The sequence below is a fragment of the Doryrhamphus excisus genome, chromosome 9, assembly GCF_030265055.1.
Source record: "Doryrhamphus excisus isolate RoL2022-K1 chromosome 9, RoL_Dexc_1.0, whole genome shotgun sequence".
NCBI lineage: Eukaryota > Metazoa > Chordata > Actinopteri > Syngnathiformes > Syngnathidae > Doryrhamphus > Doryrhamphus excisus.
The window spans coordinates 21,314,297-21,329,330 of record NC_080474.1 but is presented as its reverse complement, the minus strand read 5'-3'; the positions used below and the strand labels follow the sequence as shown (position 1 = coordinate 21,329,330).

General features: G+C 43.8%; 1 protein-coding gene and 1 long non-coding RNA gene across 9 annotated transcripts in view; one reads left to right on the top strand and one right to left on the bottom strand.

Annotated features, from left to right (window-relative positions):
* LOC131136108 (gap junction alpha-8 protein-like) overlaps nucleotides 1–15,034 on the bottom strand; it is a 76,043-nt gene that overhangs the window by 1,908 nt on the left and 59,101 nt on the right. For 4 of the 5 annotated variants that reach the window (XM_058082631.1, XM_058082630.1, XM_058082633.1 and 1 more), the window contains 2 exons: nucleotides 7,145–7,222; nucleotides 1,003–3,941 (listed from right to left, as the gene is read on the bottom strand). In XM_058082631.1, coding sequence (XP_057938614.1) covers nucleotides 2,694–3,941; nucleotides 7,145–7,222 — 1,326 coding nt within the window. In that variant the 3' untranslated portion in view covers nucleotides 1,003–2,693. Of the gene's footprint in view, nucleotides 1–1,002; nucleotides 3,942–7,144; nucleotides 7,223–15,034 lie in introns of those variants that run through there. The other variant, XR_009131691.1, reaches the window with a different exon arrangement.
* Nucleotides 1–15,034, top strand: part of LOC131136112 (uncharacterized) — a 21,498-nt gene extending 6,464 nt beyond the window's left edge. For 2 of the 4 annotated variants that reach the window (XR_009131694.1, XR_009131695.1), the window contains 3 exons: nucleotides 11,321–11,442; nucleotides 11,642–11,702; nucleotides 13,299–15,034. This is a non-coding gene — a long non-coding RNA (uncharacterized LOC131136112). The remainder of the gene's footprint in view (nucleotides 1–11,320; nucleotides 11,443–11,641; nucleotides 11,703–13,298) is intronic. The other 2 variants (XR_009131692.1, XR_009131693.1) reach the window with 2 other exon arrangements.

Sequence of the window (15,034 nt, the reverse complement as noted above, 5' to 3'; positions counted from 1 at the left end):
CAAACCAACCAAAACCAATACAAATAAAAATACCTATGTATATATAAACATACACATGTTCGAAAGGGAGTGGGAAGAAGTCAAGACTTATCTAGTCCCGCCCCCCTAACCGCCCAGATTCCAACCTCATCCCAACAAAACATATATTATTACATACAAATTTCCCCACTGAGGGACAAATAAAGGCTATCTTAATTATTCCTTGTCTACACAGCATAAAAACCCCACATCCAAGCACCCTCACCCAGCTTGAGGAGCAACCAGTTCATTATTATTAGTTCATAAAATAATTATATTATTAGTCATCCTATCGTACATTTTTGATGATTTTGACAGATTTTTCAAGGCACACAGATCATTTTGTGTTTTTGGGCTACATAGACATGGCATTTGCCAAAAGAAAGATTAGAGCCTCATCTGTCATCAGAAAAAAAGTTAACCATGAATCATAATCAGGGCGGCGCGGCGGTCGAGTGGTTAGCGTGCAGACCTCACAGCTAGGAGACCAGGGTTCAATTCCACCCTCTGCCATCTCTGTGCGGAGTTTGCATGCGTGGGTTTTCTCCGGGTACTGGGGCGGCCAACGGTTGGGTTAAGATGGAAAAATAGAGTAGAGGGAAGGAAGGATAAATCAAATCTGAACTAAATGTCATAAACGACAATGAGCAAAGAGACGATCCACATGTTCTCCATGGACTCGATGGACCTCCGGAAAAGTTGGCTTGATGGAAAGTAGAAAAGGGAATTGCACCACAGCGGCCTCTGCTGGCGCTTGCCTCACATTTCACATCAAATATTCCATTTTCTCACCAGGGATTATTAACCACCAGTCCAGGGTGCACCCTGCCCCCTAAGGACAATCATAGAAAATAGAGATGAACCCGCTTCGTGTCTATGTCAGTATGAGAAATACACATTCAAGTACTACGACTTATTGGAGGTGTGGCGTGTAGTGTTTGTGTATGCGGAGAAAGGCAACACAAAACGACCACGTGTGATTGTTTTATTATTTTTTTTGACTGCATTTAAAAAGAAGATACTGCCACTACACAATTATCATCAGAAGACTACAAGTTAGTAAAAATGATATTTGTCTTTCTCCTCCAAAGATGAATCATTCCTTCTTACAAACATAACAAGCAATGCAACAGTCATCATATACCTTACCAGTCATATGTCACTTTAAGATGTGTAAACAAGTATGCTTTTGCTCTTTGCATTTTTATAGGATGTTAAAGTAGGATTAAGGGTCAGAAAAGGGTCAAAGCTGCCCTGCATGTGCATCGTACGTGTGTTTGATCCTGCTTGTTTGAATTCCAAGATTCACAGAGGTCAATCCTGTATATGTTTAAATATATATCTACATATATTTCAAGCTAGAGATTTCCATAAAAGGCACAACAATATGCTTTCAATGAATTGTAACACTTGCCGGTGAATAATGTGGCACCGTTTGTGACATGGTGACATGAAATATATGAGCCAAGTACCTAAAACAACACATTATGTACATTCTGACACAATGACATGGGTGCTATGTACACTTGCTCAGACTGTGGTTTAGTATTTGCCTCTTCAACTAAATCAAGTATTTCTCTTCCCCCCGCAAGCCAGGTTAAGGATGCTTGTTTTCAGTCATGGCCACCGTTTTCTTTTATTGTCCCGCCTCCCAACAATACTTTGTGCTGACGGGGCAAGATCTTTATCACCCGGACGCCTGTTTGTACAGCGCAAAAAGAGAGCGGATTTGGCCTGAGGTGGCTCTATAGTTCATTCTCTAATAGGGCAAAACGCTTCCAAATGGCACGGCGGTCTACATGACACACAGAGACATTGAAAAAGACATTGAGACGTGCGGTGTTGTCCTCGTGACTTCATATATATAAACACGAGATGGTTGCACGTCACGTGATAGATGCGTAGTTGAGGTGTAAAAAGCCGTGTTACAGTGCACACTTGCAACAAAAAAAAAAAATCCCCGAAAATGTCACCTTTTTTTTTGAGCTGCGTATAAAAATGGATAGAGTAGGCACTGGTTTGTTTGCGCGGCGTGAACAGAGGCTCTGTTTGAATGAAATGGAAATGAAGTACAAATGAAGTACAAATGAAGTACAGCCAAGACACACAAGTATACTAGACTAGAGGTCTCGGTGTAAAAACGTCTAACCCTCCATCAAATGTGATTAAAACCTTTCGATAAAAAAGATGTTACTTAAAAATGGAACATAGGTTTGTTTTTTTTTATATCAAGTAAAAACATGTCCACCCTGCATTTGAATACCAAGAACACACTTTTTTTTTTTACATATTCAATAGACTATTTCATTAGAATTGGTGTTTTTTTTCCACCCCCACCAAGAAGATTTGTTTATTGAATTAGTAGTATTTCCTATGATGATTTGGTTTATTATTATTATTGTATTGATAGTTTAACAAAATGAAGCAAAGACGACCTAAAGGATGGGGCATGCACCAAGGAGGAAGTCTCAGCAGTAATTGTATTCCGTTGCCCATATTAGGCATTTTTCCTCAATTGAGGTGTGAGTAAACTACATTTAAGTCCAATGTAAGGCCTCGGCGTGGGGGGGGGGTCTGCGTGCTATAGGTTTTCTGGAGCGTGCGTCGGTGTACGTGCTCTCCGTCGGCACGTTGGCGTGGTGCGGCGGCACATGCGCGGGGTCGCCCTCACAGGTTCATACGGTGAGGTCGTCCGACCTGGCCTTACTGCTGGCCTGGCTCAGCCGGCTCAGAGGTCTGCTGTCCTCTATGGACGCCTTCCTGCCCGCCGGGGCCGCGCTCTCCCCCTCGGCGGTGACCGCCCCCTCGACCTCCGCGTCGGCACCCTGCCACTCGCCGCCCTCCCCCGCCCCGTCCGCCCGCTGTAATGTCACCCCCGCGGCCTCGGTGGTCTGGGCGTAAGAGGGCAGGCTCTCGTCGTAGGCTTTGGGGATCTCCCCCATGGGCAGCTCCTCCCCCGCCTTCTCCTCCAGCCCGTGGAAGGGCGGCGCTCCCCTTCCGGCCTCCATGCCCACCTCGGCCAGCCGGTAGAGGTGCGTTATGGGAGGAACCTTCTCCTCGTCCAATCGCCTGTAACCTTTGGCCCGCTGCAGAGACGACACGGCCAAGGGGGGGAGGCTCTTCCCCGGGGGCAGGGGGGCAGAGCCCTCGCCCTGCGCCGGGGCGGGGGCCGGCTTGCGGAAAACAAAGCGTATCTTCTTGAGGCCCAGGTGGCTGATCTCCACAAAGTTGAGGAAGAGCGAGACGCAAGCGACGGCCAACATGAAGATGATGAAGACAGTTTTCTCTGTAGGACGAGACACAAAGCAGTCCACCGTGTTAGGGCAGGGCCAGCGGCTGCATTTGTACAGCGGCAGGATGCGGAAGCCGTACAGGAAGTACTGGCCCACCACGAAGCCCACCTCAAAGAGCGTCTTGAAAATGATATGACAGATGTAGGTCCTCAGCAAGGTGCCCTCCAGTCGGAACTTCTTGCTTCCTTTGGTGCTGGTCTCCTTGGTGGTGCGGACACTCCCCTGATCGGGGGCCAGCGGCAGCCTCTCCTCGCTCAGCTCCTGCTGCCGGCTCAGTTCGGCCTCCTCGCGCTCCTTCCGCTTCTCCTCCATGTGCACGTGGTGCACGGCGTGGCCCACGTACACCAGCGACGGCGTGGACACGAAGATGATCTGCAGCACCCACAGCCGGATGTGGGAAATGGGGAAGGCCTCGTCGTAGCACACGTTCTCGCAGCCGGGCTGCTGGGTGTTGCACACGTAGTCGGATTGCTCGTCGCCCCACACAAACTCCGCCGCCGTGCCCAGGATGAGGATGCGGAAGATGAAAAGCACCGTGAGCCACACCCTGCCGATCACCGTGGAGTGCTCGTTGACTTCCTCTAAAATGTTTCCCAGAAAGCTCCAGTCACCCATGATCGGTCCGTAGCGCTGCAGAATGAAGGGTGGGGTAGGGAGTGATGCGGAGGGTGCAGAAGGCCAGGGAGGGTGGGGTGGGGTGGGCCGGCCGGGCGAGGGGAGGGGTGGGGGGGGCGACACATGGAGTGTTAAATGTAAGAAAACGTGGAAAAATGGACAAGAGAAAACTTGAAATTGAAAAAAAATGTAGCATCCGATGATAGCGCTGCTGATTTTATACAAATCCATCACACACTGTTCTTTTGGGAATCTACTAAACGACTATACTACTATAGTACTATACTATACGATACCGAGCTTAGCTTTCAAGGTTCTAATCGACTTCTTTACAAAATGTACGGTAGAAATTAGCACGTATCAATCGCAGCGTTCTCGTGAAACAGCGTTAACGGCACCAAACAAGACCAGCAAACTGTTACATCTACGGGCTCGGCCGTGAAGAAAAACAAACGACAACAACCGGAGCTCAAACCAAAAAGCAGCCCCATCTTCCATATGCTAACTTAAATGTAACAAAATGGGCAACTTGCCACAGCTGCGGCTCCCTCGAAGTTGAGTCCTGTCCCGTTCTCTTGGCACCCGGCGGGGGAAAAGTGAACTATTTTCCTGCCCTCTTTCCCACCTAAAGCCCTGTCCTTGTCGCCCCACTGAGCAGATGTGAATGAATCGGCTCTGATGGTTGGTTTTGAGTTTGCTGCAATGTTTAAGCTTGGAGCCAGACGGCCTTTATTTGCCGGGGCGACGTGTGGTGACGCAGAGAAGACAATAGGATCAACAACAGAGCCCGAGCGGGGACGTATGGGGAGCAGGCCTCAGGCTCCCATAGCAGCATGGACGCAGGAACGCCGGGCCACCGGGTCCACCGCGGTCCCGACCGACTTCCTCTCACGTCTAACGTGTCGGTTGGAACATGCTGGACGGAGCTGCCGAGCCTCCGGCTGTGCCGCCGTGACAAATGTTGGAGGAGAGTTGATGTTCCTCACGGACGAGCTGCTAGTCAGTGGCAAATAGATATGAATACACCTGTATACATTTGAATACAAGTATTGGAATACATGGCAATTATGAATTTATTGTAATAAGGAAGCTCCCTCCATTTTTTCCTATGGTGCCTGTTATACAGAACCCAGTGAAGCGAGATAATGCCCGCATGTGTGGCGGTAACACTTTACAATAAGGTACACAAAATGGCAGTAGTTGCTGAGGAATCTAACCCTAACCACTACTCACGAGTTCCTCAGTAACTACTGTATTCTTGCGTACATCATTGTAAGCTTTGCAGGACACCCTTGCACGCAGGAAGTATCCCGCCTATGAAGGCGGAAAATGGCGACAGGAGACGTGAGTGTCAACCGAGAAAGGAAACTAAACAGCAAAGCCTCACCGAAGAATAGAATAATGTTTTCTAAACGTGACTTTTCACACCGTGGAATCTGCGTGTGCGCCATCATATTAGCTGGAATGTGAGGAATGTTCACCGTTGCTAGCGTTCCTGCTTCGCCGCTTGGTCAGATATTTGGAGCTCACCGGGAGGAAATGTGATGGATGAAAAAAAATGATGGGCGTCATGTACACGTTCACTAGGGTGCATCACATTTGAATGGGAAATTTTTATTTCATAATATCAATTTGGCTGGCATTTCATTTTTTTCTAATGAACATAAAAATGTCTTCTGCAAAGTTTTGAGGAAATCCGTTGAGATTTAGGGGTGCCACCTCACACATCAACTTTTGGAAAATTACGGAAAATGTGCAATTTCTAGTCTAATTGCCAAAAAGTTGACTTGGAAATGTTGAGTACAATGAACTTCTATACAACATTATTTTTTATAGGGTTATCAAAGTAAATTTGGGTATTTCTCAGAATTCAACTTTCAAGATTCTCCATTCATTTGTCCTATTGACAAAATGAATGGCAGTAAATGGGACATGTTCACACAGCCTTACCCTGAATTTTATGTAGCGGTGATGGATATTTGACATACATATAAAGTTTTTTTTTATTTTCTTTGTATTTGATTTTAAACACAAGGGGCATTAGTAACACATTTAAATAACAATTCATGGCGACCATTCAACTGTTCACCACTTTATTCCACTAAAACACCCCTAAATAATCATGTATTGGAACACTTTTAGTACCCAGCCATATCAAAATTCAATAATTGTGTTTTTTGATGCACCCTAACGTACACGTTTTCACCTTTTACTGTCAATTATATATTGAGTATATTGCGACGCAATCAATCAATGAAACTTAACCGTCCTTAATTGATTCATGTATTATTCTATTGGCTGTTCATGCGGTTTCAGCACTCTGCCCATCTTAAGTCCCGCCCATATTGACTCTCCACCAATAGAATCGAGGTCTCAGTGTGACATCATTGGTGTGCCTGACCCAAGTATGATCCCATTGCTGCATATTCCTAAATACATTCAAACGGACATTTCATTTTAATGTAAATAATCACAAACATTTACGAGTATGTGAGTATATTCCCAGAATCACAAAGGAGTTTGTGATTACCAGGAAGTAGCCGGCCAACATGCGGATCACATGACAGACTCCAGCCAAAGCACATGTTAGCATGATTAGCGACAACATGTCTTCATAAAGCCGTGATAACAGTTAAAAAAAAAGATCCCAAATCCCTCCCTCTCTTCCAGAGCACGGGCGAGCCCATGCGTTGTTGCGTATAAGCGCAGCGGCCATGTTTGGACGTCGGCTGGTACCCACCGGGACTCCCTTTAAAGAGCTGCGTGTTGGTATAGAGGACGTTTGGATGCTAAGCCCTACAGTGCGGCGCGTGAATGGAACTAGGATTTTACACAAAGACATGATGTCATGATGCAGGGCGCGGACCCTATTGAGCGCGTGCAGTGAGGCGCGAGGCCAGATTAGACCTCAGAGGCAGGGCACTTACTGGCCGCTGACCAGAATGCTAACACGCTAACAAACATATCGTAGGGCAATCTGCCTGCGGATCCGCAGTGGCCGCGAGCTTCCTGCTGGCAGTAGCCTTTGTAAGACAGGAAGTGACTGGGATCTTACTTGTGGGACGGATTTATTGAGGTCATAAGACGTCACGTGGCTTTGATAGATTACAGGAGGCTACTACGCTAATAGAGTACGGGGTGAGAAATCGGTGTGGAGCCGCCGCTCCTCCGCATTGAGAAGCTCGAGCATCTGGTCAGGATGCTTCCCGGGCACCTACCTGGGGAGATGTTCGGGGTACGTCCGACCGGTAGGAGGATTCAGGGGAATTCGGGACATGTTGGACCTTCAAGCTGACCTGGGATAAGAAAAGATGGATGGATTTAGTAACCCTAGCCTTGTTTATTGCGGTTAACTACTTCCAGACCTGAGGATTCCTTATTTACAAACAAAATATTTTCATATTTAGAGCAAAGAGGACGTGTTTATGACCTTCTAAATACATTTTATAAATACAGAAATACATAAATACATTTTACACACATATCATCCGACATATTCAACACAATAACCTTCTTGCTAAGCTTCCCTTCCTGGACAGCATACTTCCTGCAGTGGCTATTGTCTCATTCACGTGACATTACTGACACCTAGTGACCAATGTGGAATACTACATATCATCCTAAACGCATCTTCCGTTTGTACTTTTGTTAATTTAGCCATTTTTATGCATGAATATGCTTAACTACGCATAACAAAACAGGCCTTATTAAACCATGAATAATAAGGATTTATTAAGTCACATGTTTTTGAAAAACAGTCATTGAGCTGCGAAATCCAAAGTTATTGCTATACATGGAAAAAATGAAATTGCTCTGTATTAAATATAAATAAAAAATATAAAATAAATATAAGTTTTGAATACATTAATACACCTAATATTTATTTATGTTAATATTTATTTAATATTAAGATACATAAATAATAAATAAATAATAATAAACAAATAAATAAATGAATAAAATGTATCTTATGCCAGATATTGTAATTATTGTAATCACATTTTTCAGCCATTATAGCAATAGTTATACTACAATATCATTACAATATCATATCTAGGGATGATACTGGCTGATATCGGTGTGGGAAATTGGGAGTTGGACAATATCGGGTTATAGGTTTTTGGACATTGGACATCCCTATCCTCGTATATTAAAATGAACATGCATTTTTCATGATGATGCTATATAGAAGACATCATTTTATTCGATATAACATTTATGATTCATGTAAATAAACCAGTTCAAATAAGCACAAGACACGAGACTAATAATTCAATACAATAAAAGCCTTGTGCTCCCTAAAATTGCTTCTTTTCCCGTTTGCGTATTTTATACCACGATTTTATACCACAATTTTATACCACGACAACACCCATGTAGCCCTTTCACCAGCGCTAGCTAGCGCCGTGAATGAAGAGTACAAAGATCATCCTTTTGTGCGTTTCACCTCGACGAGGACGTGACATCCCGTGTCGGCGTGGCACGCAGCACAGAAAGGAGGTATTCACAGTGAGATTTAGGAGATGCTATCAAGCGTGACCCTGGGGGGCAGCGCTGAGCCCTGTGACACAGACGCAACACTAAGACCTCAATGCCAAGACAAAAAATACGCTTGTTTGCTTAGCATGAAAACATAAGTCCCGTTCATCGTTGTGGTCTTTCAGACAAAGCCGTCTATCTCTTTGTGACCCTTTCTCTTTCTTTCTTTTTGTTTTTTTGCACAACTCATGAGTTTAAAAGCACTTGTTTTGTTTTTTGGGGGAGATGTCAAGATAGAGGCATGGGATCACCGTAGCAGAAAAGTTCTCACCTGCCTTTTGCAGGCAGAACATTCCTCTGTGCTGACCTGTTGGTTCCTTTGTCAGCGTAAGCCTGTTCTTTCCTGTCATAGCGTGGAACCCTCAACGCTAACATGATCGTTATTGGTCATTAGTTCTCTGGGAATATCGGCAGTCCTGCAAAGCATAAGCACTGTGGAAAATGGATGAATGGATGGATGACTAAGGGCAACTCTGCTTCCCTCTACAGTTGTGATGTGTAATTAACTTGACTTGCCAAAAGACTTGACACAAGTGAAATCAAAAAGTACAGCTCAGATTTAGTACCTTAATTAAGATAAATTGCTGTCACGAGGGTCGCGGGGGTGCTGGAGCCTATCCCAGCTGTCTTCAGGCGAGAGGCGGGGTACACCCTGGACTGGTGGCCAGCCAATCCCAGGGCACATATAGACAAACAACCATTCACACTCACATTCATACCTATGGACAATTTGGAGTGGCTAATTAACCTAGCATGATTTTGGAATGTGTTAGTGTTCTTACAAAGAACACTAAACTCATCACACACCAACTTAACACTCAAGAGGTATAATAATAAAACTAGCTCAACCGAATCATTCATTCATTTTCTACCGCTTATCCTCACGGGGGTCGCGGGGGGTGCTGGAGCCTATCCCAGCTGTCTTGGGGCGAGAGGCGGGGTCCACCCTGGACTGGTGGCCAGCCAATCACAGGGCACATATAGACAAACAACCATTCACACTCACATTCATACCTATGGACAATTTGGAGTGGCTAATTAACCTAGCATGTTTTTGGAATGTGGGAGGAAACCGGAGTACCCGGAGAAAACCCACGCATGCACGGGGAGAACATGCAAACTCCACACAGAGATGCTTGAGGGTGGAATTGAACTCAGGTTTCCTAGTTGTGAGGCCTGCGCGCTAAAAATCTGTAGCCTAATACAACAGAAGGGGTGTCCTGGCTGGTCCACCAATATTATAGACTACTTAAAGTGTCTTATTTATGGCAACAAAAGCAGTCCCGATCTGCTTATTACAAGTCAGCGTGCCATGAACATGAATTTGAAATAATGAATTTGAATGAAATTCTTACATAATGTTGCTTTAAGTATTGACAACCTTTACAATGGAACCAGCCAAGCCAGTTCAACACATTTCATGACAGGAACGGGTACACGCAGTAAAGTAAAGTAAACGCAGTGTTGTTTCCTGGTAAACATTTGTCGCCGGCGATTGTGCTGGGAGGCGTAAATAAAGATGGATTGTTGGTTAAGATTACCAAAGTCTGCAGTGTGTTTAAATGCTGAGAAGACTCGGACTGTTTGGAACCATTACCTGCGTTTCCCCTTCCATGTCCTGTTACTGCACCAGAGGGGCGCTTGGTTCTTACACCATTGTCTCCTGCTGGAGTTTTTGCTTTCATTGTTAAATACTAGAAAGTAGAAGTACTATTTTTGATACATGTGATGATTTGGCAGTAAAAGCCATTTGAAGAATCTGCTGGTTCATATAGTTGCTAAAGAGGTTTTTATATTACGCAATTGCTCCACAGTGTTGGACAGACAAACAGTTCATGAAGCCAATATGAAGACGCTGTCCCTCAACCTGATGTTGCTGTCCATCACTAACTGTTACGACATTACGAAATTGTCACATTTGGTCTAACGCTTATTTTTATTTCTGTAAATTGTGTATAAGAGGCTACTTTTGTCTTAAACTTTGAACCCTGCAAAGTATACAGCGGGGCGGAAAATTTGAGGCTAATTGCACTGGATCATCTGGCTCCCTCTGGTGGACAGAGGCGGAACTGCAACAGCATACACCATTTTCTATGCCGCTTGCCCTCCAATGAAATGGTTTGTTTAAACAAAATGCATTATGGGAAAACCTTAACTGTTTTGGTTTTTAACTCGTATTGGTACATGTTTGTATATTTCTGAAAAAAGTGTGTGTTAAGTCACTGTGTGATGAGTTTAATGTTGTTATGTTTAATGTAGCTCAATGTTGTCTGACTCGGGAAAACTTTAACTTTTTTTAAACTCGTATTGGTACATGTTTGTATATTTCTGAAAAAAGTGTGTGTTAAGTCACTGTGTGATGAGTTTAATGTTGTTATGTTTAATGTAGCTCAATGTTGTCTGACTCGGGAAAACCTGAACTGTTTTTTTAACTCGTATTGGTACATGTTTGTATATTTCTGAAAAAAGTGTGTGTTAAGTCACTGTGTGATGAGTTTAATGTTGTTATGTTTAATGTAGCTCAATGTTGTCTGACTCGGGAAAACCTGAACTGTTTTTTTAACTCGTATTGGTACATGTTTGTATATTTCTGAAAAATGTGTGTTAAGTCACTGTGTGATGAGTTTAATGTTGTTATGTTTAATGTAGTTTAATGTTGTCTGACTCTAATGACGTCTTCCAATTTCCAAGCTCATGATTGGCAGCTTACACGCCGCTGCAGTATATACGTACAAATCCAGTTTCTCCGCTGAAACTGTGCAGCTTATACATCGGAAATCACAGTACGACTTGTATTTTAGTACTAGCAGAATTTTATGTCTGGTCACCCATCATTTTCCATTTTCATTTTCCAGAATTTTCCACCCCTTTCCCAGGAAAGCAGCATAACGAGGCCGGAGGAGAGCGAGCTTGAGAGACGAAGCTTGAATTGTTCTCCCCAAAGACGAAGGAAGTGGAAGGACAACTTCCTCTCTGAGTGAGTCAATGGGAGGTTGGAGAGAGGCACAATGGTGTGGAGGGGCTGGGTGGAGGTCAACCAGAGGCGGATGATTGGATTGAAGTCACCCGGGTGTTTTCGGGGGGTTGTGGAGTTCACGTTGGCTGATGATGGAGTTACCTGCTTTCCTATCACAGCCGCTGTTCAAACTAAGCCTTGAATCGGGACTTCTTTCCAGGCGCCACCAGATAGCAGCAGTGTCCCTGGAAGCCCATGGCGGGATGGACGCTGCGCTGAAGGTGCCGTCACACGGCTCATCATAACACATTTATGTCATAATAACCACTTTGTGGAGGAATCACATTCATTATGTCACGTTATACGACACGTGCGTATCGTTCCTCGACACATCGTGGTTTGAATATCAGGGCACTTTTGTGGTTGGATACGGTCTATTATTGGTCAAATATGCACATTTTTCTGCCAAAATGAAGCATTGTGACGTATAAAAATGGCTAGGAATGAGGAAAAAAACAAGAAATATATTCTAGTAGTTGGGTGAGACAAGCACCACACTCCATCACAAGTATACAATAATGATAACTTCATAATCAGAATAAAGGTAATGGTAATGGTAATGGTTTAATTTCATTAGAACATGCATCAGATTCCAATTGAGTGCATCCCATAATCAGTTCCCAGTTCCACATGTCCAAAAGCAGTAGGAAGAAGCAAAGCTTATTCAATCTGGTACTTTTACAATCAGTAACCGTTTTGTTTTGTTTTTTCTTTTATTTGTTCACTTCCTGCTTTCTTAATATAGTTTTTTTTGTCCCGTACCAAAGTACTCAGTGATATGAGCATCCAATGCCATAATGGGTACCATAGTAAGTGTCAATATAGTGATATATATAGCACATCATGACTGGTTTAAAACCAATAACAACACAGGCTACTGTTGTAGCCATAATCACTTCCTGCCCACACATCTAGATTACATTTAATCTTATATTATGTCCTCAATTATTTATTTACACTTATTATGTGTATTATATTTGGTGTTTAGAGTGCAAAAGTGAATCTAGGGATGTTATTTCATGTCTAGAGAGCTCTAATTTTGTTATAAACAGTATTTAGGAGGTGGGAATCAGGTTTTCTATGTTCTAAATCAGAAAATATTCAATTCATGGTCGGGTCTGGAAGCAATTAACCACAATAAATGAAGGATTTCTTCATACTAGATGAATGGGCGACAATAAATCTCGAAATCTGGTAGGCATATTCGCCATTACAGGACACATAGAAATCACCAAGGAACCTATGTTCCTCTATCCTCAACATCTAGTCGGCCATTTTGGTTTGAAAACATTCAAAACACAAAACCCTCGTAATTAGGCTTCACAAGGTCGGAGCTTGACCACAATTGCTGCGTACGTTCCCGCCCTGCGGAGATCCATACAACTGGTTCTGTGATCCGACACGGGAAATTTCATTGTTGATGCAAATTTGGCTCCTAAAGGTCAACGCTTATCCATAAGTCTACACTTTCATCAAGCCGTCATTCCAGCCTTCGCTGCTGATTGCTCGGCCGCCCCAACTTGTTTCTCCTTCTATGGTCAAACGCTAACAGTCTGGACGGCGTCGAGGAAAAATGGCTCCCCAAATCTCCAGCATCGGCAATGCTTTTAATTGAAATCTTTTGCCGCTGTTTTCATTCCAAAAATGTGCTCGCTTTTGCTTTTAACAGCTTAACAAAATGAAAGCAAACAAAAGTCGGCCAATTGTCCTCTTCCACCGTTACAAGGAACGAGCTTATCAAGATGTGGGGGAGGAAGTATGCTCTCTTAATGCCACTTCCACTAATCAACCCCCCCCCCCCCTTGTCATGTCACCAGTATGGACGTCCAGCATCCTTGTGAGCAGCCATGGAGAAAGAACGACTGAACAAATGCAGGAAGAAGGATATCTACCAGAAGCTACATGAAGAAAGATGGGGATTTGGTGTGTTCTTTCATTCTTGTGTACGTGTTATGTGTGTGTTTGTGTGTGTGTGTGTGTGTTTTCATGTGCTGGTCATACGTGGCTAGAAACAAACAAGGAATGAAAGGTGGACATTGTTCCTGACTCGAATGGCAGCTAGCGGGCAACATATGACAAGTCAACATTTCTAATGCCGCCGCAGAAAAAAAAAAACATTAATCTCGATTTTGGAGTGTTTTATGACTTCCTGGTTGTCCAGGGCCATTGTTCACGATGCTCATTAATCTAACACCTTTGCTCCGAGTATGAAGTGATCACTCTAGCCACTGATAACATTGTCTTTAAAGCCAACTCCACGAAGGCAGGGAAGCCAACAGCATTGAATCATCCAAAAACGGTCAGAGCCAGCAGGGGACCTACTACGCTTTTTCCACTTTTCTGACCTCCAAATGTAGCTAGAATGCTCTACTCTCCTGTTAAACCAAGCCAAAGTTCCACATAATCATAATGTTTGCACATTCGGAAGTGAGCCCTGAAACGACTTCCTTATATGGGCATGAGTGACCAATCACAGCGCAGTGGGTGTACCCAGAGGTGGGACCGTTTTGGAACTACAGCTGGAAAAGGTGTAGATTCTGGAAGATCTAAGATCTTTCTGTGCGGGTTATTGTGTGCAGCTGCTCTACAGGAGTCCACATCTCAATACCAATTTGGTCACGGAAGCCCAGCACTAATGTTCAGTAATCTTAAGACGCACTTCCTACAACCCCCAATGCCCAATACCTGAGTTTCTATAGTATTAGTATAGTATAGTATTAGTATAGTATAGTATTGTCCCTTGAGAAGATAGCGTGTGCTGACTTATGCACCATTCATGCATCTCCACCCCCTTTCCAGTTCTCCCCGCCTGGGCCAACTATGTCACTCAGCCCGGGGGGTCAAAGGTCAGCCGGTAAGAATAGCATCCATCCACAAAGAGTGTTTAAAACAACAGATGGATTCCCGAGCGTCAGGAGTCCAAAATACACATCCATCCACCGACCACAACACCATCCTCGGACAATCCTTCACCTGTTCCCATAAAGCTGCGGGATTCTATAACCAGCAAAGAGCTCCACTGGTCATTTACTGTTACAGTGACCACCTCCATACCTCCATTCCTCCATTCCTCCGCCTGTCAGCAAACACGTAATAAGAACTCAGCTGTTGGTGAGGAACACGTCTATGGGAACAATGCTGCTTAGCACACATGGATTCATCCACCACCGGATGGATTCTCATTGCATCCAAACTCATGGGAATAGAATGGAACAATGTCATACACACACAAGTCTGGAAGATCTAGAAAGCACAAACACACAGCACAAGTTCCACAAAGCTTCGATATGACTCATGGAAAAACACACAATAGATGCATTGTTAACTCTGACTTTCACACAAACTTAACTTTCACTTGCCTTACTGACTCTAGAGGGGACTGTGACAACTGTGATACTGTACATATGTATACAGTATATGTACTCTGTACTTTCACTCTTATCCGCCTGGCTTTGTATTTTTTTGTATCTTTGTATTGCAACATTCTTGCACAATTTATATATTTTTCTCATAAAATTCAAAATGTCATTTTGTCATTGATCAATATTGCGAC